Source organism: Podarcis muralis, chromosome 13 (genome assembly GCF_964188315.1).
Source record: "Podarcis muralis chromosome 13, rPodMur119.hap1.1, whole genome shotgun sequence".
NCBI lineage: Eukaryota > Metazoa > Chordata > Lepidosauria > Squamata > Lacertidae > Podarcis > Podarcis muralis.
Window position 1 is genome coordinate 18,539,386 of NC_135667.1, and position 26,214 is coordinate 18,565,599.

General features: G+C 45.4%; 1 protein-coding gene and 1 long non-coding RNA gene across 3 annotated transcripts in view; one reads left to right on the top strand and one right to left on the bottom strand.

Moving 5' to 3' along the window:
- Positions 1 to 4,844: 4,844 nt before the first annotated feature.
- Positions 4,845 to 26,214, bottom strand: part of CACNG6 (calcium voltage-gated channel auxiliary subunit gamma 6) — a 37,191-nt gene continuing 15,821 nt past the window's right edge. The window contains exons 2-4 of the mRNA XM_028703619.2: positions 8,751 to 8,825; positions 6,462 to 6,599; positions 4,845 to 5,173 (exon numbers count right to left, since the gene is read on the bottom strand). Coding sequence (XP_028559452.1) covers positions 4,935 to 5,173; positions 6,462 to 6,599; positions 8,751 to 8,825 — 452 coding nt within the window. The 3' untranslated portion in view covers positions 4,845 to 4,934. The remainder of the gene's footprint in view (positions 5,174 to 6,461; positions 6,600 to 8,750; positions 8,826 to 26,214) is intronic.
- Positions 6,769 to 16,831, top strand: LOC114582527 (uncharacterized). Of its 2 annotated transcripts, none has more exons than XR_013390367.1 (3): positions 6,769 to 7,064; positions 15,132 to 15,337; positions 16,594 to 16,831. It is a non-coding gene; the product is annotated as an uncharacterized LOC114582527 (long non-coding RNA). The 2 variants fall into 2 exon arrangements; XR_013390368.1 differs by having other exon boundaries at positions 6,769 to 6,940.

Sequence of the window (26,214 nt, forward strand, 5' to 3'; positions counted from 1 at the left end):
GCGCACTCTTAAAAGGGCCTGCTTTTTTTTTTTATGTTTGTTCAGGGTAGTCAGTGCAGCCTGTATCTTTAAGAGACCGGCCTTGCCTCTGTGAGAAACTCTTCTCACCTTTTTTGGGTTTGGTTACCTCCATAGCTCATTAGGAACCCAATGTAACCTTAACCTTGTCTGTGGAGCGGTTGAGTTGCTGTTCTGCTGCTCATGAATAAATGCAAGTAATGAAATGGAGATCTCCTGCTGCTTCCCTGGTATTAGGGCAGACTTGTGGCATGGTTCCCCAGTGAGTACCCTTACCAAACCCACAGGATGCTACGTGGTGTTAGAAGTGGATTACGGGTTGAATAGAGCCACCTGTTTTAATACTGTGTGTGCCTGGAAATAGGCCAAGCCCCTCAAAGCCATCTGGAAATGATCCTCAGGGGATGCCACAAGTTACTCTTTACACCCTCCTGAAGTGGTTCTGGGCAATACAAACTGGTCTGCCCAGTAGGGCTACTTCACATGTGCGCACAGATCAGCAAGTAATAATGTTGGATATATATCTGAGTGTGTGTGTGCTTCTTGCCTCCCATGGGTAAGTACAGTTAATTCTGATCAGCGATTAGCGCCTAGGGCTAATTAGCAGCAGGGCTAACTCAATACAGTTGTGAGATCGGCTTAATCCTTATTACTGCTTGTTCGCAATTAATCAGGGTGGGAGAGGATCTGAGACTGCCAGACACAGACATCTTCAGAACACCAAAACTCTCAAGTTCTCCACATACCTAGCACCCAAACCTTCATCATTGCACCCGAGTGCCCTTTGAACCCTTTAGTGCTGAATTGGAACAAACAGCAATTGGGTTTTCTGTGGATTGCTATTTGTTCCTATTTAGCACTAAAGAGTGGGTTTTCTGGGAGGAAGTGGCTTGGATCCATGCCTAGAAAACACGGCACAAGCAAGAAACTTCTCACACCTATGCTTTCTAGGCATGGGACAAGTGTGGATGAGGCCTAACCTAGCGATGTCTCTCATCAGCAGGGCAACCATGGTTACGGTTTGCCTTTTTGTGTTAAAGCTTTAAAGAGCAATTACCATTAATGGGCCCTAGGTATAAATTGCCTGGGTGAGTGATGTAGCTCAGTCTTGTATCTTTAGCCTGCTAAGAAAATAAGGATGGAAGAAAGTCTCAGACAGAAGGCAAAAACAAGGGGGAGAAACTGATAAGTAGTGAGGGGAGACTTAGAGGTCTCAGGGAAGTTGGAGTTGCGAGGATTCTTTTATATTTTATTTACTAGATTTATTTGTATTCTACCTTTCCTCCAAGTTCAAGGCAGTGTACATGGTTCACCCTCATTTTATCCTTACAGCAACCCCATGAGGGAAGTTAGGCTGAGAGATAGTGACTGGTCCCAAGTTTAATAAGGGAGTTTCATGGCTTTGAACCTGGGTTTTCCTGAGCCCAGCCCAATGCTCTAACCACTACACCCTAGCAGTCTGTGTGTTTGCACCTTAACCATAATCTCAGTAATCTTCCACAAGTTTGTGGATGTCTGAACACCATGGATAAGATGGTTTCCTTTCATGCCATCTGTCCTTTAAAATATCTTTGAGGGCTAGAAACCATGTTTGTTTGTTTGTTTGTTTGATTGTTTGAAAAAGAACCTAAGAGTCTTAACAGCTATAAATTCTCCATGATGTAGATTCAGGTGATACTGGATTTTTACCACCTGCCATGGGACCCAGTCCCTGTCGCTCCCTCTCTCCTTTATTCCTTAACCTCTTTCCACTTTAGAGAGCGTAACACTCCCATCTTCTCTCAAAGCTTGCTTTTTTGCCCTTAGATCTGCGTTCCGCTTGTCACCTGGCTGCTGATGCTACAACTTGACAGTCGTCTCTTCCCATCAACCCAAGCCAACACATGAATTTTCAGCACACAGAGTACACCAAGGAAAACGAGTTCTCTCTCCAACTCCCACCCCAATCTTTCTTGGAGAAATTCACTTAGATGCAAAGCCGAACGGACAGCCTGGCAACGATGCCTCAGTGGCTCGTTCGTGGTAAGGTTTGGACAGTGTATCCTGAAATTATAAGAACATGGAGAGCCTTTTCAGATCACAGGAGAGGGAAAGTTCTTTTTCTTTCTTTTTTAAGCACATTTGCCCCAGCTGAGCATTATTAGCACAATATCCAGTTCGCAAACAGTGTGTGTGGGGGGAGATCGATAGCCTTGCTCAGAGTGGGTCTGTTATGCTGCAAGGTAACTGCAATCTGTTCATTGGTCAGTGTTGATTGTAAACACAGGAAGTAAACACTTATGCTGGAGAGTAGAAGCATGCAGCTTAGAGCCAGGGCTGCCATCAAGGCTGGCATTATCTGGCAGCTGGCAAGGCCCATACCTCCACAGAGGGCCCTGCAGTGCTGCTGTTCCCCCTTTCCATGGCCACCCGTTTGCCCACAGTATCCCTGTGGCCTAGTGGGATCATGCAACCGAGCAATAAATATGAGAAGGGGCAGTCACTGCCATTGCCTGTTCACTCATCCGCCCTTTCCTTCTGGGCGGTGGTGGGGATTGGGGCCAGAGGTAAAGGGAGACTGAATGAGTGATGTCAGCAAGGTGGAAGGAGTCCAGCTGAGAGCATCTTGTACCAATATGTAATGCCCATCCTATCTAGAGAACCTGTGGTGCTTCAGATTCTGTTGAAGTCCCACTATCTCCGATGGGAGTCCATCAACTTCTGGAAGGTCGCATCCCTAGCCTAGAGTTAAACTTTAAAAGAATTTGTAAAAGGCAGTTGCTTTGGTAAGAATATTTTGGTAGGTGTACCCTTCTTCCTTTTATTTTTTCAAAAATGGGCTCATGAGTGTACCCCCAGCTGTATGGAAAGGTGAGCCTCCCAAGACAAGAAGGTCTGCAAACTTTAATCAACAGGTCAATCGGCTGAAACTTTTAACAGCTGTGCCTGAGAGTTGGAAGCGCACAGTTGTAATGGTGACTGGTGTTCACTGGGAGTGCTTGGGTAGGAGGCAGGGAGACCAATGGCAGGTGGAGCCAGGCCGAGCCCCCCACCCCACGCCCACGTTTGTAAGGCAGAAGGCAGGCAGGCTTTGTGGAGGGTATACTGAGGCAGGTGAGGCAGTGCCCCACCCTCCCCGATGGGCCAGCCTCCGTTGCACAGCTGTTGTTGTTTAAGGCACTTGCTTCTGGTGTATTGCCATAATAAGATTGTGGTACAGAACTTCCTGAACTCTCAGCTTCAAGGGAGACTGCCAACAGCTCTCTGCCTGGTCTTTGCCAGGGCTGAAACGAAACTTTCCCCAGATTCAAAAAGTGGTGCATTTACAAAGTCAAATCTGGAATTTCAAGTTGCGAGAAGTATGTATTATTAATTATTATTATTATTACTTTCTATATTAATGCCACTCCCCTTATTTATAGGTTTTGCCAAATTCTCCATAACATTTATCTCAACGACCTAAGATCTAGGGAGTCTTGTTGAGCACAAATGCCCTGAATTCAGGATATGATCTAGTTGCTCTTTGTGTTCCCCTAGTACCTCTTCTCCACACAATGCTCTTAAGGTGGGCATTTTCTACTCCCACCTTTTCTCCACAAGCAGAGAACTGCCCCTGAGGAAGAGCTGCCAGCTGGACTGAGTCCTTGGCATTTAATATTTTCCATGCTTTCTTTAATATGTCACCTCTAACAACAGGAAGAACTGGGAAACGTTAACTATTTTTTTAAAGGTGAAAGCAGGATAATTTTACTTTTTTACAGGAAAAATTCATGTTTTGAGAAGGTTGCCTCTAAATTCATTTTGGGGGCTTCCAGATTGTCACTATATTCTGGTAGGATTTAATTGCGTACCGGCAAATTCAGGGTGCACAATTATAGTTGATTGGGAGAGCTTGTGCAACAAACCCGCTTTCCCAAAGGATCTGCTTCTTTTGCAGTAAGGAGACAGGGAAAGGCACAGGAAAGTGTGGCATGGCACTCGCTTTGATGCCACTTTGCCTAAATTTCTCACAGACAAATCAGAATTACCGTAATGCTCATTAAATAGCCAATACTGCCTCATCTCCTTGCAAACAAATAGGGATGGGTGCTCAATAAGCAGTTTGTCTGGAAGTCCCCTCACTTTTGAAAGCACTGAGCTTCATGGCTGCTGGTAGGGCCCTTGACAGAAATTAATTATGGACCCAGAATTTCTAACCCAGAATGACTGGTTAAAAATTGCCCTGTGTTTCAGGGTACCTGTCCATAATTCCTTGGGATTTCTAGGCTGATCCTGTGTGTGGCTTTTTGCCACCGTGTAAGAGTCATAGGGCCAGTTGGGGACAGGGTGCTTTTAATTTTTGTACTTGGAGGTTGTACGAAGAAGAAAAAGGAAGAAACTCGGTTTTACAAGGGAAGGATTGGGATTTTTGCTCAGCGTGGCACATCACTCAAGGGGGGGAACTGAGACAAGAATCTAACGCTTGACTGCATGGCGTAGATTTAAAGGAGTCCAAGACACGGCCCCTCCATTGAGCTATAAATAGCCATTTATAAAAACCGGGTTTAAAATACAGCCCTTTATCCTCCCTCCCCTCGTAATTTCTCAGTTCATTAGCACAGCTGTCCCCTCATTCACAAGCAGAGCCCTTTCCTCATAGCCGCCCCCCCTCCCGCCAATCTAAAACAAAACAAGCACTAGAGGTTCTATTTACAAGTCACAACACAGGGAAGGGAAAAAACTGAGTCCAGAGGATGGAGAAAGAGGGCAGGCATGTAGGAGGGAGAAGGTCGGTTCTTTCTGCCCCCTAGGGGTGGGTGGAGGTATATGTATGTTTGTTTGTTTGTGTGTGTGATATTTTGTGTGTGTGTGTGTGTGTGTGTGTGTGTGTGTGTATGATTGTGTTTGTTGGCAGAATGAGAGAAAGAGAGACTTTGGGATTCTCTCCCGGACGGTTTTTAGGAAGCGTTGCTGCTGCTGCTGCGGCTTTTCATGCAGTATTCCCAGGGCTTTTTGGGCAAGCCAGGGATGGACAAAAGGATAAAACAGCCTCCGCCAAAGATCAGGATAGCCCCAGCCGCCACTGCACAAGCCACGGACCAGGAATACTCGTACTCCAGCGGGATGGTCTCATCAGAGGTGATAAGCCACCGAACCGAGTGCCGGAAAACCTCCAGACATACGAGCACCATAATGCCTAGAGAGGGAGAGAGAACAAGTGAGAAGGCAGTCCCTGGAGTTTCGACGACCTCCCTGCCCCATCCCTGGCGTCCTCCCCAAATTCTAGTTGTGAACGAAGACCGCAAACAAAGGACTATGGGAAGTTTCCCGGATAGACATTTGGCTTAGAGTTAACTGGACCACATGAAGGTACATTGTGTTGTGCTTTCTTTTAACTGTCACCAGTCGCTCACTTAACTCTGGGTGCTTGGCCCATCTAGTACAGTATCCTGTTCTCTCAGTGGCCAGGCAAGTGCCTGGAGGAAACCCACAAGCAGGCCTGAGTACAGGAGCATTTTCCTTGCAACCCGCCATGGCTTCTAGTAACTAGTATTCAGATGCATCACTGCCTTCAGCCATGGAAGCAGAGCATAGCCGTCCTGCTTAGTAAGCTTAAAGGTAAAGGGACCCCTGACCATTAGGTCCTGTCATGGCCGACTCTGGGGTTGCGGCACTCATCTCGCTTTATTGGCCGAGGGAGCCGGCATACAGCTTCCGGGTCATGTGGCCAGCATGACTAAGCCGCTTCTGGAGAACCTGAGCAGCGCACGGAAATGCCGTTTACCTTCCCGCCGGAGCAGTACCTATTTATCTACTTGCACTCTGACGTGCTTTCAAACTGCTAGGTTGGCAGGAGCTGGGACTGTGAAACGGGGGCTCACTCCATCACAGGGATTTGAACCGCCGACCTTCTGATCGGCAAGTCCTAGGCTCTGTAATTTAAGCCACAGTGCCACCCATGTCCCTCCGCTTAGTAAGCTTAGGTTTCCACAATTAAAGTAGTCTTGAAGTTCTTTTGCAACAAACCTGCTTCTGTCCACTCCCCCTTTACTCATGAAGGAAAGCAATGGGAAAGTAAGGCGTAGGGTAACCATTGCTTGATGCAGCATTGTATAACCTCTGCACGGACAAAAAAGAACGATCCAAACCAGACAGCATTGTGTAACCTCCCTGCTGAAAAAATACCCAATCTTTATTGTTGCATTCGATGCCCAGTGCCAAGCAAACAAAATAGGAAGCACATAAAAAATGCAACAGAGTGAAAGAGAATAAAATAGATTAAAAAATGTCACAGAGTAAAATGAGATGGGCATCATCGACTTAAAAAAGGTCGTGTAACCTCTCTGCTAATTTTGTGCGAGCAAATTAGGACAAATGCCCAATAAAGAGGTTGCCTGGCAATGACATTTGTTTTTCAGGAACGCAGCAGCTGGGGCAGCAGGCCTGAACAAGGGAAGGAGGTTTTGCAGGGTGGGCTGCCTTACCTGAGATGATAAAGAAGCAAGATGCTGGTTTCAGGAGAAATTCAACCCCTTTGCTCAGAGCCACCGTGATGCAGAGGGACCCCATGGCCATTAGGGTGATGCTGACGAGGGACACAATGGCCGCCGTGATGTTCAGTTCTACACAGCGGTGCCAACCAAGCCAGCAGGAGGGAGATAAAGCAGACATTTGTAGACGCAGAGAGTGACGGATTCACAATTACCCACTTGACCTGCTTCCTGTGTGTGTGTGTGGCACAGAAGGGAATGCTCGGCCTCTGTGGCATTACAGGGACACACAGCCACACAATCATGTGCTGTGTGATAAACAGCCATGGCTGAGGTGTGGTGTTGAGTGAGGCCCGATAAGAATGGAAGTGTAGGAGATGGGACAGGGCAGCTGGAGAGCGGCTTGGTAAACCAGCCTGAAGGGACCTTGGGCTGCAGACGGGGAGGAATGCCAGAGAGAGATTCAGCTAACTGTAGGTTATTTTATGTTTTCGAAGGGAGAGCCGCCCACCACTGCTTGTCTCTCCCAGCATGCCTCTGTGTAATCTGAGATCCTCTGAACAAGGCACGGGCCTTAACCTAAATAGCCTGCTTAAGGTTAAGATTCTTAACAGTTTTTAAAAGCTTTAGACAGCAGCACGCCACCCCACTCCTGTTAAACTAGGGCAGGAGTGATGGATTGACTAATCAACCAAAAACATGGGCAGATCTTTTTAATTTTCTGAAAGTTATTTTGCCTTCAAGGACTTGTATAAAACTGCAGGTGCTGGGCAAAATCCCTTGCTTTCTCCCACTCTTCTAACTGTGGTGATGTTCACTATGACACATGCTGCAAAAACAAAAGGAAGGGCGCCTGTTGCTTCAGACCTCTTGCTTTTAAGAAAAACAAAAATGTATGTGTTTCCAAATGATTGCTCAGTGGATTCATTCACGAAAACACGTGGGTCACTGACTGCGATTCCCTTAATCATGTGGCAGTCCCAGCACTAACCCCCGTTTTCTCCTCGAGTTTCAGTTTGTAGAACGGCCTGCCTGAGGGAGGAGCTCTGTGAAACTCAAAAGCCTGCACTATGCACTGTGTGTGATGGCAGAGACTCTTGCTCTTCAAGAGTGGTCCTTCCCTGTACATGTATCACGTAGGGCGTGTGTGGTAGAAAGGACTAATGAGGTGCGGAGGGTCATGTCTTTGTGTGAGCTGAAGCGTTCCTTTGTTCTGTCACTTTTATTATTTACTTATCCTACCCCTCACACCCAAAGTCTGTAAAACGGATGAGCATAAAATGGCGGGCAATTCAGTTACCGTATTTTTACATCTATACTGCAGCCCCCATGTATAAGATGCCCCTTATTTTGGGAGACTCATATTTAAGAAAATGGGGGGGGGGGGAGATGGCCCAGAGTATAAAAGGTAAAGGTAAAGGTACCCCTGCCCGTACGGGCCAGTCTTGACAGACTCTAGGGTTGTGCGCCCATCTCACTCAAGAGGCCGGGGGCCAGCGCTGTCTGGAGACACTTCCGGGTCACGTGGCCAGCGTGACATCGCTGCTCTGGCGAGCCAGAGCCGCACACGGAAACGCTGTTTACCTTCCCGCTAGTAAGCGGTCCCTATTTATCTACTTGCACCCGGGGGTGCTTTCGAACTGCTAGGTTGGCAGGCGCTGGGACCGAACAACGGGAGCGCACCCCGCCGCAGGGATTCGAACCGCCGACCTTTCGATCGGCAAGCCCTAGGGGCTGAGGCTTTTACCCACAGCGCCACCCGCGTCCCAGATTATAAGATGCCCCCTAATTTTTGACATTATTTTTTAGGGGGGAAACCTAGTCTTATACACAGAAAAATATGGTAATTCAAAATCCGTCTCTCCTGTTGCTTTTCCCCCAGGCAGGTGGCACCTGCTTGGAGGAAAGTACCCTGGATGGTGAGGAGATACAAATGCCTATGTGTACCAGACCCCCCCCCCCGACCCTTTGCCTCTTTAAATATTGTTTGTTAACTGCTCAGATAAAGCTGTTGTTGTTATTCTCATCTAGGATTCCTTTAAGAGGATTGGCTGCCCCAGCATTGAAGAATCCTGTTTAGAAGTGACATAAAGGGCCATTGTCATATATCGTTTTAATTGTGTTTTATTGATAGTTTATTTAAGTTTGTAAACCACTCTGAGCTCTTGGGCAGAATGGTGGGATAATAACATAATAAACACGGGCGTTTTTAATTTGTTCCTGCTGGGATTTTGCACAACGGGCCAACATGGCACCCTGTTTTCAATGGGTTGATGGACTCACCTTTTTTAGTAGTCCTCTGGAAGATGTGAGCATTCTCCCCAGTAGTGAAGAATTTGAAATAAGAACAGTTGGCTTCTGAAAGGAAGGCAGGAAAAGGGCATTGAAAAAACAAGAGCAGAAGGCGAAGGAGGGAAAATAAATGGAAGCTATTGTAAATTCTCATCACACACTTTGTGCCAGATATATATGGTGCAGAATTGTTTTAAAATGTGCTTTGCTGGTGGTATAGTTTTCCGGTTTTGTGCAAATCTGATGGATTGAAAGAAATAGAAAATAAGTGAATTATAGTGGTTATGGGAAGGGGAGTAGCAGAAGGTGTCAATTGATCCACCCACCCCAAAACACAGAAACAAATAGTATGTGACCCTGAGTGGAGCACTTTGAAGCCCAGTTTTACCCAATTTGTCAGATTATCCCTGTATCAGAGACACTCTAATTTACAAGGGGGTGGGGGGAGCATAAAAATTGGTGTTACATAAATTAAATGGAATTGCAAAAAGCTGCAAACACATAGTAAAATCTGGTGTGGTCCGGTCTGGAGCGACATAGGTAGTGGAGAACAGAAGAATGCAAATTCACTGCTCTAAAATGCCGCTAGCTAGGATGCTTAAGTTAAAATGCAAATATATATGCCTGCTTTCTCTCTTGCTTAACGCAAGAGCAAAATGCACCGTGGGTCCGTTCTCCTAGAGCAGAGTTCCCCAACCTGTGGGTTGTTGCAAAGCCTTTGCAATTGGGTCACGGGCTTTAAAAGTAAACCCCAAATAATTACTGCTTCTAATCCTTAACTGGTACGATGAGTACCTCTTTCAACTTTTTGTTTCGTTGGCATATTATAACACTGTGTTGACACTTGTAACCGAGCATCAGAAAGGCTTGAGTCTTATATCTTGACACCTGGGAGCTGCTCTCTGCCGGCTGGTGGCAGATCCGGTGACAGTTCACCATAAGATGCTCGTAGAGGGAGTTGTTTTGAGTGACTATTACAGCTCACCTCGGCTGCGCAGGCTCTTCGGCCCCTGTCAACAAATTCTGCATTGGCAGGGGAGTTACATAAATTTTTTGCTTGGATGCCTCAAGGAATTGTTATAAAATAGGCAAACTTGCAGTGAAACTTGCTCGAAACCAGTGGCTGATGAAGACGTAAGGAGTAAAATCCATGTGACAATAAATTGATAGGCCAGCATACCACGTAAATTATTATTATTATATACATACATGTGGAGCTAAAATATAATATGTGAGCGGAAAATAGCTCAGTTTGTTTAACCACAAATGTTGTGACAGTCCCTTTTTCCTACAGTTGTATACATTATAAACTAGTTGGCATCTGCCTGTCTCAGGAGACAATGGAAGAGTGTGCCTTTGGGGGTGGAGTCGAACTGTTAGGAGGTTATTATAGACTACACATGCTCATATTTGCAGTGCATCTGCTAATTTCGCAACATACAACATTGGCTCTGGGATAGCTCATGATGAGCATCTTGATCTCAGGCTCGTGATTTCGAGCCCCACGTTAGGCAGAAAATTCCTGCATTGCAGGGGGTTGGACTAGATGTCCCTCACGGTCCCTTCCAACTCTACAGTTCTGTGATTCTATAACCTCGCTGCAAACAAGTCAGAATGAATGCTCAAGAAAGAACAGGCACAATAAGATTTGTGCAAGCAAAACAGGTTGAACAGGTCATCTGGAGAAGCCTTTCAAAGCAAAAAGCAGAGAGCATATCATGATTTCTTAAAATGCTGCACAGTTCTGTGGTAACTTAGAAACGGATAGATGCCTAGATTTTCCAAATTCCCACCATATTTGCTGGTGGATATAGATTTTAAGCGTCATATAGGGATATTGTTGAGAAACTCGGGAGTTAAGGTAATTAGCCAACGTTATGTACACACACTTTGCTCAGGAAGGAGACAATTTCTAGAACATGGCAACCAAAGCAGAGGTTTTGGGGGCAAAGAAAGATTCCTTGCCTCTCAGGCCTCAGGGATTGTCCTTTCCGAGATTTTACATTGCCTGGTGGAGTGGATTTAATTATGTCCCCAGAGAGAGAAGAGCTAGCAATTACTGCAGCCTTTGCAGCTGGACAAATTCCAGGTAGCCCCAGGGTATGGGGAGCAAGTGCACCATGTGGTTGAGTGAGAGAGAATGTGCATGCATGCATGTGTGAGACATTTACAGGAATTATAATTGTGCTCACAAAAATGCTCAATGTTAAGTCTACTGGCTCCCTGGTTCTCCCCAATAACAGCTGCCTCTAGGTTTTTGACCAGTAGGGTTATATTCAAAGGAAGGCAGGGAAAGAGAGGAAGGTTATGGTCCGGCACAACATCACATGTAGTTGCAAGATGTATACGCAATATATTAATAGTGTGGCTGGGCCTGATATGTTTAACAAGTGTGTAGAGCAGGATGTGGCCCATAGTGTTCTGACAAGGCCCACTACTGCTACAAGTGCCTCCCCTAGTTGCCTTGCACCTGCCAGTGGCAGGCGGCCATTTTATATTCTCAGAGCAATCTCAATGCAGTGTCGCTTTGGGGCACTCTGAGAAATTAAAATGACTGCCTGCCACTGTCACCACCAGCTAAGCACACCACTGGGGTCCTATCAATGTAGAAGGAGCCCCAAAAGAGGGCAATTTGCCAAGGGCTCCCTCAAATGTGGTACTGGTCCTGGACAACATAGACTATTAAAAAAATGAAAGAACGGCATCTCTGAACATATGCTTGGTCCAGGAAAATTTATTTGGAATGTACAAAAACAACGCTGAATTAGAGAATACAGTATACTTTCAGATCTCTCCTCAACTCCGCCCCCAGGCTAACTAGACTAAATTGAATTTGGTTCAGAATTGTACTCTGGCCCAAAATTAATTTTCCGATGTCAGTTCTAATTATTAAATGGTGAGTTATCCCACCCTGAAAAGCAGTGATGTCTTATCTAACTGTCCTCTAGAACTGGGGAGAGTTCAAGGCACACACCGTATTATATTAAAATTATATAAGGGCAATGGAAGAATGGAGATTAGTGATGGCAATCAATCTGAATTGCTTGCTGAGTTTCAAGCACTACAGTTGTCCTTGGGAAAATAAATTTCCCAGCAGCTACTTGCATAGCAGAACACCAGACAACAGAGGAAGAAGGGGAAACCCATCCTCCTTCGCTTGCTGCCTTCGCTGGAGCCACCATTACCACCAAATAAATAGATTGGAGAAAAGGGTACGTTTGTATACCACCCTCTGGAAATGACCATCAAAGTAGGATCGGACCCACTGCAAAGCAGTGCCACACACTCATAACTCAGACAGCTGCTCCAGAAGGATACCATGGTTGATGGTATCAAAAGCTGCTGAGAGGCAGAGGAAAATTAACAGGGACGCATTTCCCTGTCTCTCTCCCAATAGAAATTTGCACCCTGACATCGAACAGCCGTGGAAAGACTTTACAATTTGATTTGTTGATTATGTTAAGTTGTGGGTGGACATATCAGACGACACAGCGATTCTTCAAACAGCTCTTGTTTATTCACAAGCCAGAACAGAACTGAACTGAAGGGTTCAGCCAGCCTGCTTATATAGAGCTCCTCTACAACGCAACAGTAACCACTTTCTGTAACTATTCAATCACTGAACGTCACTCAATCCCTTATTTGCATATGCGGACCTGAGTGAAAACTTATCTACAGTATCCCCCTGCTGGCCCAGGGTGAGAACTTCAGTACATAACAGATTATATGAACTGGCTCACACAGTTTGAGCATACGGATGGCGGCGCGGGGGGCGGGATATTAGCCCCACTTCCTTTCCTCAGACACCAATTTTGTTTGTAAAGCTTTGTCAGTGAGCCGAGAGCAATGCTGAGGTAGACTGCTGAAATATAGTGCTTTGCCCAAGACAACTCCATCAATGACTTTAAAAAACAAAACGTATTACACGCCAGCAAACTTGCATATGATTGCCATGTGCACACTTTCCAGACATGTCTTCCAGTGGTTAGTTACTCAGAGTCAGGCCTAGCTCAGCAAAACGCAGGGATGGCTCTGGTTACAGGGAGATAAGCCAGGAGTATTAGCCAAGTAATTGGCTCCAATCCCTGTTTTCTGGGCTGCGCTCCAAGCTGTGGCCCACCAGCCCAAGCCGATGATTGAGTTACAGCACAGTCACTCAACCCTGTCAGGCTAAGAAAGAAACCAATCGCTCCTGGACCCAACCGTGGGAGACAGCTGAATATAGGGGCCCTGGCTCTCGGCCTTCCCATTATGTCACACCAAGCCCCAGTTCCTTCCCACAGCAACCACAAATGGTTGCTGCAACTCCCTTGATTTCACTTTCTTCTGCTGGACAATCCAGGAGTCCTGGCTTTCGGCCAGATGTAAGCCATCAAGCTACACCCTATTCCAGTGAGGCCTGGTTGTCCATTTCGCTAATCCATGATTGATTTGCTTGATGTATTTTTAATCCTATCCTTCCTTGAAAGAACTCAGGGCCAAGAGCCAGGTGTGCGAATGTGTCTGTGTGTCCCTTTCATCCTCACAACAAACCCAGGAAGCAGTTTGGGGCTCAGGGTCCATCCACACTTAAATTTCCTCCATGTTTTTTTACACCATGGCCCACATTTTAAAGCTCCGTGTGCAACCACGCTTTGTTTCGCTCCAGAGTTTTCCCAGCGAAAACTTCCTCTTTACTGAAAAATGGCAATCCGCAGAAAACCCAAATTTGCTTTAAAGAGACGGTTTTCAACATCACCGAATAAGCTTTGTGGCTAAGGACTGGGCTTGAACCCAGGTCCCTCTAGATCCATGGTTGCCAAATTTAACCTACTCCCATGAGCCACTTCAAAATTCCTGAGGGCCTGGGGGGACGACGACGACCACTTAATGATTTTTTTCTGCCCATTGCAGCAATTGCAGTTCCATATAATTCAAATTGTAATACAATATAAGAAATGAAAGAAGCAATAAATATACAACTGAAAATCAATATGAATATTTAATAGGATGGACGTGCCGTCTCCCATATCCAGCCACAAACCCACAGACACACCACAGACCACCTGAATGAGCCTCGTGGACCCCTGGTGGTTCATGACTACAGTTTGGGAACCACTGCTTTGAATGTAAATCTAACACTCAAAATCATTACACCTCACGGGTGTAGCAGCTGCGACACACAATGGTGCCTTCTTACTAGCTGACTCCTTGTTCATATACTACTTGTGATCCTTTTTTTAACCTTGTGACTCCTCCTGTTTGCTTTATGGGGATAGAGGAGTTCTACCAATTTTGAAAATTAAAAAGGAAACAAGAAAGCAGCCTTAGTGCAGGGCATTTTTCTGAGGTCAGAATCAATCGTCTGGAGTTGCCACAGAAACCTCATGCTGATTTCTTTCCCTCAGTCAGACATGCTCCAGGCACCCATCCCCATTATGGTAATAATTATAATTAATAACAAACACTCTCGTTAAAATATGTTGGACTTTAGTTTTATTAATAGCATGCATATACTACTGAACAGAAAAAAGATATCTCTAATGATGCCCCCAGATTCTTCCACCTGAGGCAGGTCGCGCACCATCTTGCCCAGTCAAGACAACCTAAGGCAGCTTCCTGTGCCTATTGATGGTCTAAGGGGGACTGTGGAGTAAAGCAGGCTTGGCAGGTGGCTAGGTCTGGGTACCCACCATTTAAATTTCCCACAATGCCCCAGAGTGGTGCTTGGTGGTGGTGGTGGGATTGTGAGGAATTAAAATGGCAGCTGCAAACCTGTTGCTGCCTGTCACCTCCTGCTGCTTCAGGAGCCTGGGGGGCCAAATGCAGCCCCCCCCAAGCTTCTTTGTCTGGCCCTTGGGAGTCTCCTCACACTCCACCACATCCCTAGGCATGGCTTTGCACCCTCGCTGAATATTTTTGTCTGGCTGAAAAATGCCCTTGAATTTTGATGGGCCGACAGGCTGATGCAGCCATTTAAAATCTATTGACTAGCCAGTCGTTTGCTCTATGTAAATTATTTTTATATTTTATGTTTGCAGACTGCCCTGATCTTTTATTACAGGGTAGTATATAAATATATATATATTTAATAAATAAAATAAATCCTTCCTCTTGCCCATGGATAGCAGGGACGTGGCCACAGGCTCCCAACCTATGCATATTTGTAAGAATGTACAGATATTTTAATGATTGTGTTTTGGTCAGCATAAAAGCCTGCCACTCCCCCACGGGTATTTATTCTATGCAAATGAACAACTCTCTTTATTTGGAAGTCTTATTGACAGCCTATCCTTTGGAGGTTTTGGTTTGTGTCCCGTATTATTTGTTCATGTGCATTAGATGCTAAGTTCCAGTATTCAAAACATGTGAACAGTACCTTTTTGTCTGCAGCTGAAGAAGATATGAATGATCCTTCATGATTACATCTCAAACACAATGAAGTGAAATCTCGTACAGGTGATGGTGAAGGCCAGAGTCAAAATAATGTGGAGCAGTTTTTACTGGAGAGATTTGACTTCTAACTGGAATTTGAACCTGCTTCGCTTCGACATTATTGCTTTGAAGCCCGTTTATACTTCAGTTTTTCCACTGACTTGGTAAGTTTAATTTTGCTTCAAGTGCATGTTTTCTTATGGATCTTTAATAGCATATTAAATGTGTGCTTAATGACCCTACTTTGAGTACAATACTCAGGTTTGGGGTTGCATCGCCTATTCTTGTGGGGACTTTGTTGGGTCACATATAAATAGACGTTGCTGAATTTCTCAGCTCTCAGTTATTCTATGATCAATGTTTTTTGTTACATTTATATTCCACATTCACAGAGCACAACACAGTACAGCATACGTACATGTGGTTCCCAGGCAGTCTCTCATCCAAGCACAAACTAGACCCAGACCTGCTTAGCTTCAGCAAGGTGACGGCATCATGTGCCTCCAGACCATACCATTCTGGAAAGACTTTTATACATTAACTGTGCAACAAACAAGTGATAGCTATGTATGTGTGAATTGGTCCTGGAATGCAGTTTTGAATAGGCAGCAGTAAAAATAAGAGCTGGTGTCACCTCTCTCTGCTTGTCAGTAGATTAGGGTTGATTCAAAAATATGTGATATTATGTCTTTAAGATTAATCCTGCCCGTAGCTGTCAACTTTTCCCTTTTTTAAAGGGAAAGTCCCTTATTCCGAATAGGATTCCTCATGAGAAAAGAGAAAAGTTGACAGCTATGATCCTGCCTATGACAGTAATGGGTTTTATTTTATTCTACGTGTGCTCAGCTCTTTATTTTTATTGTGCCAGCCTGATGTGTATTTTTGCTGCAGCTGTTAGCCCAATTAAAAACAAAACAAAAAAACAAAACAAAGATTCGTGATGTTGTAGTTAAGAGTGTCAGACTAGAATGGGGGAAACTGAGGTTCACCCCCACACACACACCTCACCCGCCATAACCTCACTAGTGACCTTGGGCCAGTAGTTGTCTTAGCCTAACCTACCTAACAATGTTGTGATGATAAAATTTATATGTGAAAGACAACTGTGTATGCTGCCTTGAGCTTATTGGAGGAAAGGCAGAATATAAAAATAATAAATAAATGAAGTTCTATTTTCCTGAGTTTTTAAAATAACCTTTTATGTTTGTATTGCTGCTTTTAATTGTTGCCCTGCTGCTGCTGTGTTTATTATATATCCGTTTTTGGCCCTTGCCGCTAATTTACTCACCTTATGTTGATTAGCTTTGCCACCAGCTGCTTCCCAAATAAGTACTTGTTAGATAATTAATGCTGAAGCATGCTTTAAAAATCCTCAGACGTTTGAGAGGTTTTTGTTATTCTAACCCTCATTCTTCTTCAGATATTGCTCAACTTGAAAAAGAGAATGGGAGGGCCACAGCTGTCAAAGGTCATTCATATAGCTGGATATCAGACAAATCTAATTCTTCAGAAATCCAGTAAAGCGTTGCAGCTCTAGGACTGGAGTTCACCAGACACCAAATGTGAATTTCATTTATGGAGTGGCAGAACCTAGGTCATATCACCTTTGTTTAAATCATCTCTCAGAAGCTTCTATCAATGACAAGGAGCCCTAGTGATTCTGCAATAAAGTATTCTCTTTGGAAATAATAGCTCTCTGCCTCTTCTGCTCTATCTCTCTGCTTTGACAATATGCTTTCTTACAGGTTTCCTATCTGAACTTTCTCCAGACTTCAAAAAAACATTTCAAATCTTGTAGAGTTTATCCTCTTCCTATATCCTTTCAACTCTACCACCTCACCCTTCATCTTCAGCAAGCTCTGTTTTCAATGGCTGCTGTAGGCCATAACCAGGGTCTTCATTAGAACCTACACAATGGGGAAAGGAGTCAGTTCTTTAGCTCATTTTGTATTCTGCTGCTGGCATTACATCTTAGGATAAGAAAATACATAACATGAAAGCAGAGTATGAGGTGTGTGCTTCAATCGTATGTCTTCCTAACATGCTTCTGGTGTCTCATATGAGAAGTGACTATAGATCAGTGACAGAGCATCCCACATTTTATCCCTGGCAGTGCTGGGTGAGAAAGGATACTGGGATGAGGAAAAATCTCTTGCTTCAGATCCTAGAGAGCTACTGCCAGTCCTAGTGCTGCTGCTCAGTTAGATGGACCACTGGTTAATCTAGCAGCATTACTGGTTTATATGGGAGGATGTTCATACATTCCCTATGCTGAGAAGCATATTCTTGGGCTATAGGAACCTGTGGTCCTCCAGATGGTGTTGGACCTCCTCCCATCAGCCCTGGCCAGCATAGCCAATGGTCTGAGATGATGGGAGTTGTAGTGCAGCAACAGCTGGAAAAGTTACCCATCCCTGTACTACAGGAACAGCTTGTGAATCTTGTCTATGGGGAGTTGGTTCAAGCTCCTCCTGGCATGAGACACTGGGGATACACATCACTCACACATTTTCCTTCGTGCTTTCACGCCACGCATGAAGAAACTTGCCGCTCGAAGGAAAGACGAAGTCACGGCACCAACAACAATCACCCTTATTGCCCTGTTCCATAGCAAAGAATTGCCTGTCTGCTGGTCCCCACAGATTAACCAATGCAGCCCTGGTGGTTCCAGTGTGCCAAAGAGAGAAAGCTGATGTAGAAAGACTGCTGGCAAACCAAATGGTGTTAGATTACTCAAGCAACTGGGTCAAGTCACAGGAGGAGGCCAATAGCTAACTCATTCAGTCTGGAAGCAGTACTCATGTTTAGAGATGGTGGAGAAATTCAAATAGCTCACATTTTCCCTTTGAATCTCTCTGATTCACACTTTCTGCATTCATAGGAAAACCGAAACACAGCTATCCTTTGAAATTTGCAAAATGCAAAAAAAAGTGTAAAGGAAAGTGTACACAAAAATTAATTGTATTAGGAAAGGTTTCTTTAAAATGTGTATATTAGGCAAAATACATACAAGAATGCTAGCATGATAAATATACATGATACTGTGCACAAATTTCCATACAGACTTAAAAAAAACCACCTGATGTGGAAATGGAGCTAACTAAACACAGGTTTGGAAAAGTTGGAGACTGAAATTGATTCCTATATAAATTTAATCTTCGGGTCACTACTTCCTACCAAACAATGACCAGGTTGCTTGCAATAGGTTAATAGCATAGGGTGCTTCCAGGTGGGTTGTAAAACAGGTTGCTGAGGTATTACAGATGGGTAGTAGGTAAGCAGTGGGGTTTTTGTTTTGTTTTTTAATTTATCAGATTTTCACCAGAAAGGGAAGATCCAGATTAAATTGAAGTTTGTTGGGGTGGGGAATATAGGCTGGCATTTTGGTGCACATGACATTGTGTGGATTCTGCAAAAAATAATGATAATAAAATAAAATACATTCATGAGGAGCACTGATCCCACAGCAAACACCCATTTGGAAGTACCCATAAATATACTAACAGAAACAAAGAAAAGGTTAATGGAAAGAAAACAGTTGGCTTAAAAATCATTACAATATTATTAGAAAAAAATCAGAAAAATAAAAACAGAGCAGACAGAAATATAAATGTGCTATTCACTCGAGCTGCATTGGTTTTCAGTGACAGGACTGAGCTCCAGAACATTTGAAGTAAGAAATGGTTAAAGTTTCCCCTGAGGAGGCACAGTGTGCATTTCTCTCATCACGAATCCATATACAGTACAGTGGTACCGCAGGTTAAGTACTTAATTCGTTCCGGAGGTCCGTACTTAACCTGAAACTGTTCTTAACCTGAAGCACCACTTTAGCTAATGGGGCCTCCCACTGCTGCTGCGCCGCCAGAGCACAATTTCTGTTCTCATCCTGAAGCAAAGTTCTTAACCTGAAGCACTATTTCTGGGTTAGCAGAGTCTGTAACCTGAAGCGTATGTAACCCGAGGTACCACTGTAATATGGTGTTTCTTTTTAGATTGTCTAGAGTCCCAGCCTCTAGAAATGTAAAGGTAAAGGTAAAGGTACCCCTGCCCTTACGGGCCAGTCTTGACAGACTCTGGGGTTGTGCGCCGATCTCACTCAAGAGGCCGGGGGCCAGCGCTGTCCGGAGACACTTCCGGGTCACGTGGCCAGCGTGACATCGCTGCTCTGGCGAGCCAGAGCCGCACACGGAAACGCCGTTTACCTTCCCGCCAGTAAGCGGTCCCTATTTATCTACTTGCACCCGGGAGTGCTTTCGAACTGCTAGGTTGGCAGGCGCTGGGACCGAGCAACGGGAGCGCACCCCGCCGCGGGGATTCGAACCGCCGACCTTTCGATCGGCAAGCCCTAGGCGCTGAGGCTTTTACCCACAGCGCCATCTCTCCTTAATTTCTAGAAACAGATATCACAGCGTCCATGTCTATCTATCTGTCTAATTAACTATCTGTCCTTTCCCTCTCTCTCCTGGGCATAATAAGGGCTCAAGATTTTTTGCTTCCAGGGGTGGGAGGTGGGCAGGAGCTCTCTCCCACAAATTGGGAACGGAGTACAGCCTGCACCAGGTGGTGCCTTTGATTTATGTCCTCCTAGGCAGTTGTCTAGCCTGTCTATATCATTGTGCTAAGCTTGTGCAGACAACTGGATGCAGAACCAAAGTGTATGAGAAAAGCTGTGATTAAAGCCAAGAGGGACATCCAAATCAAGCCCTTCCATCTTCTGTCTCTTTTAGACAGGCGTCTAGTTTCCGTTTGATGGAGAGAGTCCGTTTCCCTGCCATGGCTGCCTGGCTAAGTCATTACCCTCCTGCTGTGAAAAACTGGTGCCTCATTTCTAAACTGGGAATGTGTCCAGATATAACTGGCACTCTTTCATTTCCATTTCTTTAAACCAGGGGTGCCCAAACTTTTTTCAAAGAGGGCCAGATTTGAAGTGAACATGCGCGAGGGCTGACCAACGTTGCTGAGCTTTTTTTCCCCTTTATAATTTTACCCCAAGACATATACTGCCACAGGGACTGGATTAGATTGACTGGTGGGCAGGATTAGGCCCCCGAAACGGGCTTTGGACATGCCTGCTTTAAAACTCCCCCGCCCCCCCCTTTTCAGCCTTTTTTTTTTGTTGTTTTGAACCAGAGTTGGTACAATCTGATCAGTCTCTGGAGCTCTGTATTGAGACTGTATCACTGGACTATTTTTTGAGCTGCAGGGTGATGGCTCATTTTCATATCGGAAGGACAGGATTATAATCTGTGTGTCATTTTCAGGGAAAGCCCCAACATTGGGCATCTTTGCATTTATACACTGTAGCCGTCTTCAGGCATTTGCCTAAACAGGCAAGGGTCAAAACTGTGCAGAGGGGCATGCAAGCCTCACGCCCAATAACTACGAGTAGATGTCTCATGCTAGTGCTAAAACTTCAATATTTATACACTCACTGTATGCTTGTGCACTGACTGTGTACAATGTACTTATAAGACTTTCTGGCACACACGCTCAAGCCAAAGTACTAAAAAAGGCAGACACAGAAAACAGAACATGGCTGCAAATAAAACGAATACCCAAGCTAAAAAAAAACTTGTACCAAAATTGTAGGCGATAGGGATCCGGGAAGTGACACAGCCCGAGTCAATAGTAAGACTAAGACAACAAACTGTTTTTATTTTTAAGAGTAAGGATGGAACTGGGAATGATTGGGAAAGGACTCGCAACCAACAGTTAAATAAGAAAGGTAGGGTACTGGTATGAACTGAAGGATTAACAAAATATAAACTGAACAAGTGACTGAGGATGGGAGAGGGATTGATTAGGAAAGGTTGGAAAACAAACAGGTATATATACACACACACGAAAGAAAGACTGAGTAGGAAACTGAAGAATAAGCAAAATACAATGCAGCAAAAGCTATCAAATACTTTCTAGTGTTCAGAGAGCTTACCAATTAGTGAAAGGCAGTGAGAACAATGGTTAACACTTCTCTACTCCTCCCCATAAACACTGATGGGAAAAGTGTTGGCTCTCCTGCTTCCCCTTTCCCCGCCCTTACATTCTTCTTATTTGGTGTTGTTTTGAAACACTTTGGAGACAGGCTGTCTGGCTTTCTTAGAGAGTGTTTTATGCTCTGGATTGGTCCAAACCACTTTGTATCAATCAAACTCACTTCTGACCAATCTGGAGCTGTCTTGACTCACTTCAGACAAGGCTTGCTTTGGTTTGAGATTCATCTGAAGTGGTTGCACAGCTGTATTAGTTGCTTAATGCTGCTAATTGATTTGAACACTTTTTTGCCATTTTATTGCTGCTTAGTATTTTGTCGTTTTCTGCTATTTTACTGTTTTTAATAACTGCACTGTCTTCTTTACTTTTCCGTAACACTGTTTTTAATGGAATATGTAAGCATAAGGTGAGTAAATGTTATTTAAAATAAATTAGTGGTGCATAAATCCGTGCGTTGCCGTTGCCATGACCAAGAATCCTCTCCTCTCTTCATCAAGTTGCCTTTTTATTAAACAACAGCCCAGTGTTTTAAACCCTTTCCCTCCAAATCATTACATATCATGAAAGTGTGATAGATTGTAAATTCCTTGGGGCAGAAACTTGATCTCTTACGCTTTGCAAAACATCATGAACAATGAGTATGTTGATGATGATACTAATAACACCACCTTTTAAAATCTAATAAATGAAAGAAATCAATGCCCTTTAATTATGTTCTGAACCTGTTTTTTGAAGTAGTTGCCACAACCTGGCTTGTTTTAGGCATTGCTGTTGTGATGTGTAAAGCCAAACTGACCCAGCCCAATTCAAAAGCACAATACTTTTTTTCACAGTTCAGAAGTGAAGGGGTGTTCATTCCCTCTGTTTTCCTTCATGCGTTCCATCTGCCTCTTAAGCATCTGAAACCAGTTATCACGCCTTCGTTTAATCTTCTTTTCTCCAAGCTAACTACCCTGCTCCTTCCGTCTCTCTGCCTGCCTCCCATGTGTCTGGCATTCTAAGCTCTCCAATTTGTCTGCAAAATGATTGTGGATGGAGTAGTTGCTGTTGGGGGAAGAGGACCATAATGATAAGGATTAATCCATCAAAGGATTCTTTTAGCCCATTTTTGCAATAGGTTTGCACCTGGAGCTCACAGGAAGTGATTTAAGAGCAGCTCTGCTACAATGAAATGAAGCAGAAAGGTTTTTGGGTGTGAGTGAAAAGGGCAAGCCTTCAGAAAAATGTAGGCGGGCTAGGAAAACCCTGTCAAAGCAGCACACCAAGCAAGTATTTGGTCCTGGCAAATACATTGTTTCTAACTCTGGCCTTGGTAAGTCTGCTGACGTGAGTTTTGAGAGGACATAACTATTGATAGCAGGCAAACTTTAGCCCAGGGCAATGGGTCTTTTGCCAGGATTGCTTCTCTACTGAGCCATTTTCTGCCAGTTCACACATGCGTCTTAATTTTTCATCAGGTAATTACCGTATTTTTTGCTCTATAGGACGCACTTTTTCCCCTCCCAAAATGAAGGGGAAATGTGTGTGCGTCCTATGGAGTGAATGCAGGCTCCTTGGCTTCAGCGATAGCAACGTGAAGCCTCCGAAGCGCAGAGGGAGAGCTCCCCCCGCGCTCCGGAGGCTTCGCGTTGCTTTCACTGAAGCCGCCTGAAGCCCCCGGAGGGCAGGGAACTCCCGCTGCCCTCCGGGGGCTTCAGGCAGCTATCCGCAAGCCTTCGGAGAGCAGCAGGAGTTCCCGCTGCGCTCTGAAGGCTTGCGGATAGCCGCCTGAAGCCCGGAGAGCGAGAGGGGTTGGTGCACACCGATCCCTCTTGCTCTCCAGGCTTCGCTTCGCTGGAGAGGCGCTGCACAGTTTTCCCTCTCTGTGCAGCGCCCCTTCAGCGAAGCGGGAGGAGAAATGGAAGGGGCTCCATTTCTCCTGCCTCTTCACTGAAGGGGCGCTGAGCAGAGAGGGGGAGAATTCCCCCCCCCCCCGTTCTCCCCCTCCTATGGTCCGGTGCATCTAGAGCGAAAAATACGGCACTTAACACACTTCAGCAGCCAACCTGGTTGGCTCATGTGCCTCTAACAACAGTTTCATATACAAAAACCATCAGGTGAAACATTGCACAGCACAGGGATAAACGTGGTCACCTGCACAACAAATCCTGAACCACAAAGCTGCTGTAAAAAGTTGGCAACCTCAGAAGCATGAGGTGGTATGAAATTTCAGGCAGTGGTGTTGAAGGCCCATTCACACATACACATTGTAAGACACACACAAGGCTTGAGGGGTTGACTTTGATATGGAAAGTGCTCCCGACGAGCTCCCACAGCTGCATTTCATTCATAAAGAATCAGCAAAGGTAATGTGCAGTTTGGTTCTCAAACAATCTTAATTTTTGGCATGTGCTCAAGATTGGAGATGAATAGTTAAATATTGGCTTGCTTGTGGCTTGAGAGAGAGGATCTTTTCAGTGATCTTTTGCCTGCGGCGTCATGCAAGGAAGCTCATTCATCAACAGAATGCTTCTGATGGGTGATGAGAAAGTTGAGGTGATGCAGTGCTGGGCACCAGCTGCAGGAGGATTTAAAACTTATATAGGGCTTGGGTTTTTTTGTCACGGTACACATCAGAAAGGAGTACCGTCATGTTTTTATGCCCATGGTAGCCATTTCAGCACTTTTATCAAGATGTGAGCTTCCCTACCTTCCCATTGGTTCATTTATTTCAAGGAGGACCAGTTCACCTCAGCTGTGAGAAACTGGAACTTTTAGCAGCAGTACCGTTAAAGCTCCACAAATGGTTTTATTTTCCTCTAGTATCAGTTCCCAGGAAATGGCAGGGTTAGGTGTAGAGCTGAGGTGCTGCCCTGGACCTCAGAATGACTAGTTATTAACTAGTTTTTGCTAACCCTGGATCCTGACACGGAACCAGGGTTTGGCAGTATTTAGGCTTCTGGGGGCACTGTGGGTTAGACCACAGAGCCTAGGACTTGCCGATCAGAAGGTCGGCAGTTTGAATCCCCATGACGGGGTGAGCTCCCATTGCTTGGTCCCTGCTCCTGCCAACCTAGCAGTTTGAAAGCACGTCAAAGTGCAAGTAGATAAATAGGTACCACTCGGGCGGGAAGGTAAATGGCGTTTCCGTGAGCTGCTCTGGTTCGCCAGAAGCGGCTTAGTCATGCTGGCTACTTGACCCGGAAGCTGTACACCGTCTCCCTTGGCCAATAAAGCGAGATGAGCACCGCAACCCCAGAGTCGGTCACGACTGGACCTAATGGTCAGGGGTCCCTTTACCTTTAGGCTTCTGGGATCTACTTTGCTTTTTACTAGAACCCCCATATCCACCAGCTGCACCCCAGTGCAAAAGACAAACAATTAGAATTAAATCATTCTGAGCCCAATATTGTTTCTTGAGTACCAGAACTGAAAGGGGCTCAGAGTTCCACTCCTGGTTACTCTACAACTCCCCCACCCCCCGCTTGCTTCATTTCTGCAATATAATCTAGAGGAGGGAGTAGAGATGGACCAAGGTGTCTATTTCAGTTCTCTGTTTCTCGTTTTCCTAATCTTAAATTCAGTTCTCCACATTTCTGCAATTTGCCATTTTATAAAAAGAATCCTCATAAAAATTCATCAGCACTTTAGGGCAAATATCTCCCAGTGAATACATTTAGTATGCAGTTTTGACTAGTGTATATATTTTTTGCATCTCTGTAGCTTACTTTCGCTAATGTGCACATTTTTATCTACATTTTGATCCAGACCTGCCCTTTGCCCACCCTTGGATGAAATCACAGTTTGTCTGGCCTTTCTCTACTCCTTCTTGGCTCCAGCCTGGTGCTTTCCGATTCCTTCCCCTCTTGACTCCATACAACAGGGCCTGCATTAACTTGGCTTTTGGCCTCACCATGCTTGGGTGCCTGTTGTTTCTGACGGTCTCACTTGCCAGTTGTTTTTATATCACACTCTGGCTTGTCCTGTGAAATATACTCAGAGTCAAGTGTGGATTTCATGCTCTTTATTCAGCTCATAGTAGTGAGGAATGGAAGTTCCCCCCGAAATGTCTGCTTTATATGTATTATTTACACAATGGGCCCCACGTGATTGGCTAACTCTGGGATTCTCCTGTAGGCCAATCAGGTTGTGGATTCACTTCCACCTGGAGTTGGATTGGGTGGCTCCTGAGGACCAATCAGACTGCTGCATTCTGGAGCCTATTGTTCTAGGACCAATCAGACTGCTGCATTTTGGATCCTATTCAACTCAGTACATGTCAGGGGTTCAGGAGCAGAGGCAAGGGCAAGGGAGGAAACAGAGAGCGAAGGGGAGGAGGCAGAAGAAAGGATGAGCGATGACGACGACCCGAGATCTCCGAGTCTCTCCAGTGAGTCGGAGGATTCACAGAAAGGAGCACCAGTGGCCAAGGCAAGGGGGGAGTTTAGGGGGGCACCCCAGGGAGATAGAGCCAGAGGGGAATCAGAGGAGAGCAGTTGGAGATCGGGTCCAGCGTCACCGCCAGAGAGCAGGGAAGAGGAAAGGAGCCAGGGGGCAAGCGCTGGCAGCTCACAGCAGGAGGGAGGGCACGAGTCAGGGGTGGCCACACCTCCATCTGGGAGCGAAGAAACGGTTAGACGGAAGGTGGAAGGTTGGGCGCGCGCGCCAAGTTCAAATGCACAGGAAGGAGGCGCAGTAGGCAGCCCGGAAAGAGAGCCGGGTCCTAAAGCCCGGCGCAAGGAGACAGGAGAGTCCGGGGGGTCAGCGTCCGAAGAATCCCGGAAGGAAGAGACCCAGGGGGGCAGAGGGACCCAGAGAAGAACAGTCAGGCGGAAAAGGTGGAGCAGGGCTAGGATATTAAGTTGGTGTACGAGGGGCGGAGATTCAGACGGAGCTTCGCCGATCTAGCTACTAGACGTAGGGTTGCACGCAGCAGCTTGAGAATGGAAACTGTAACTCAATAAAGACTTTTACTTAATGACCGTTGGCTAGCGTGATCCTCTGTGAGCTAGGATCTTGAAGCAACCCTGACAGTAAGCTCCGTCTCTTGTATTGTGGGCATCTACAGCCT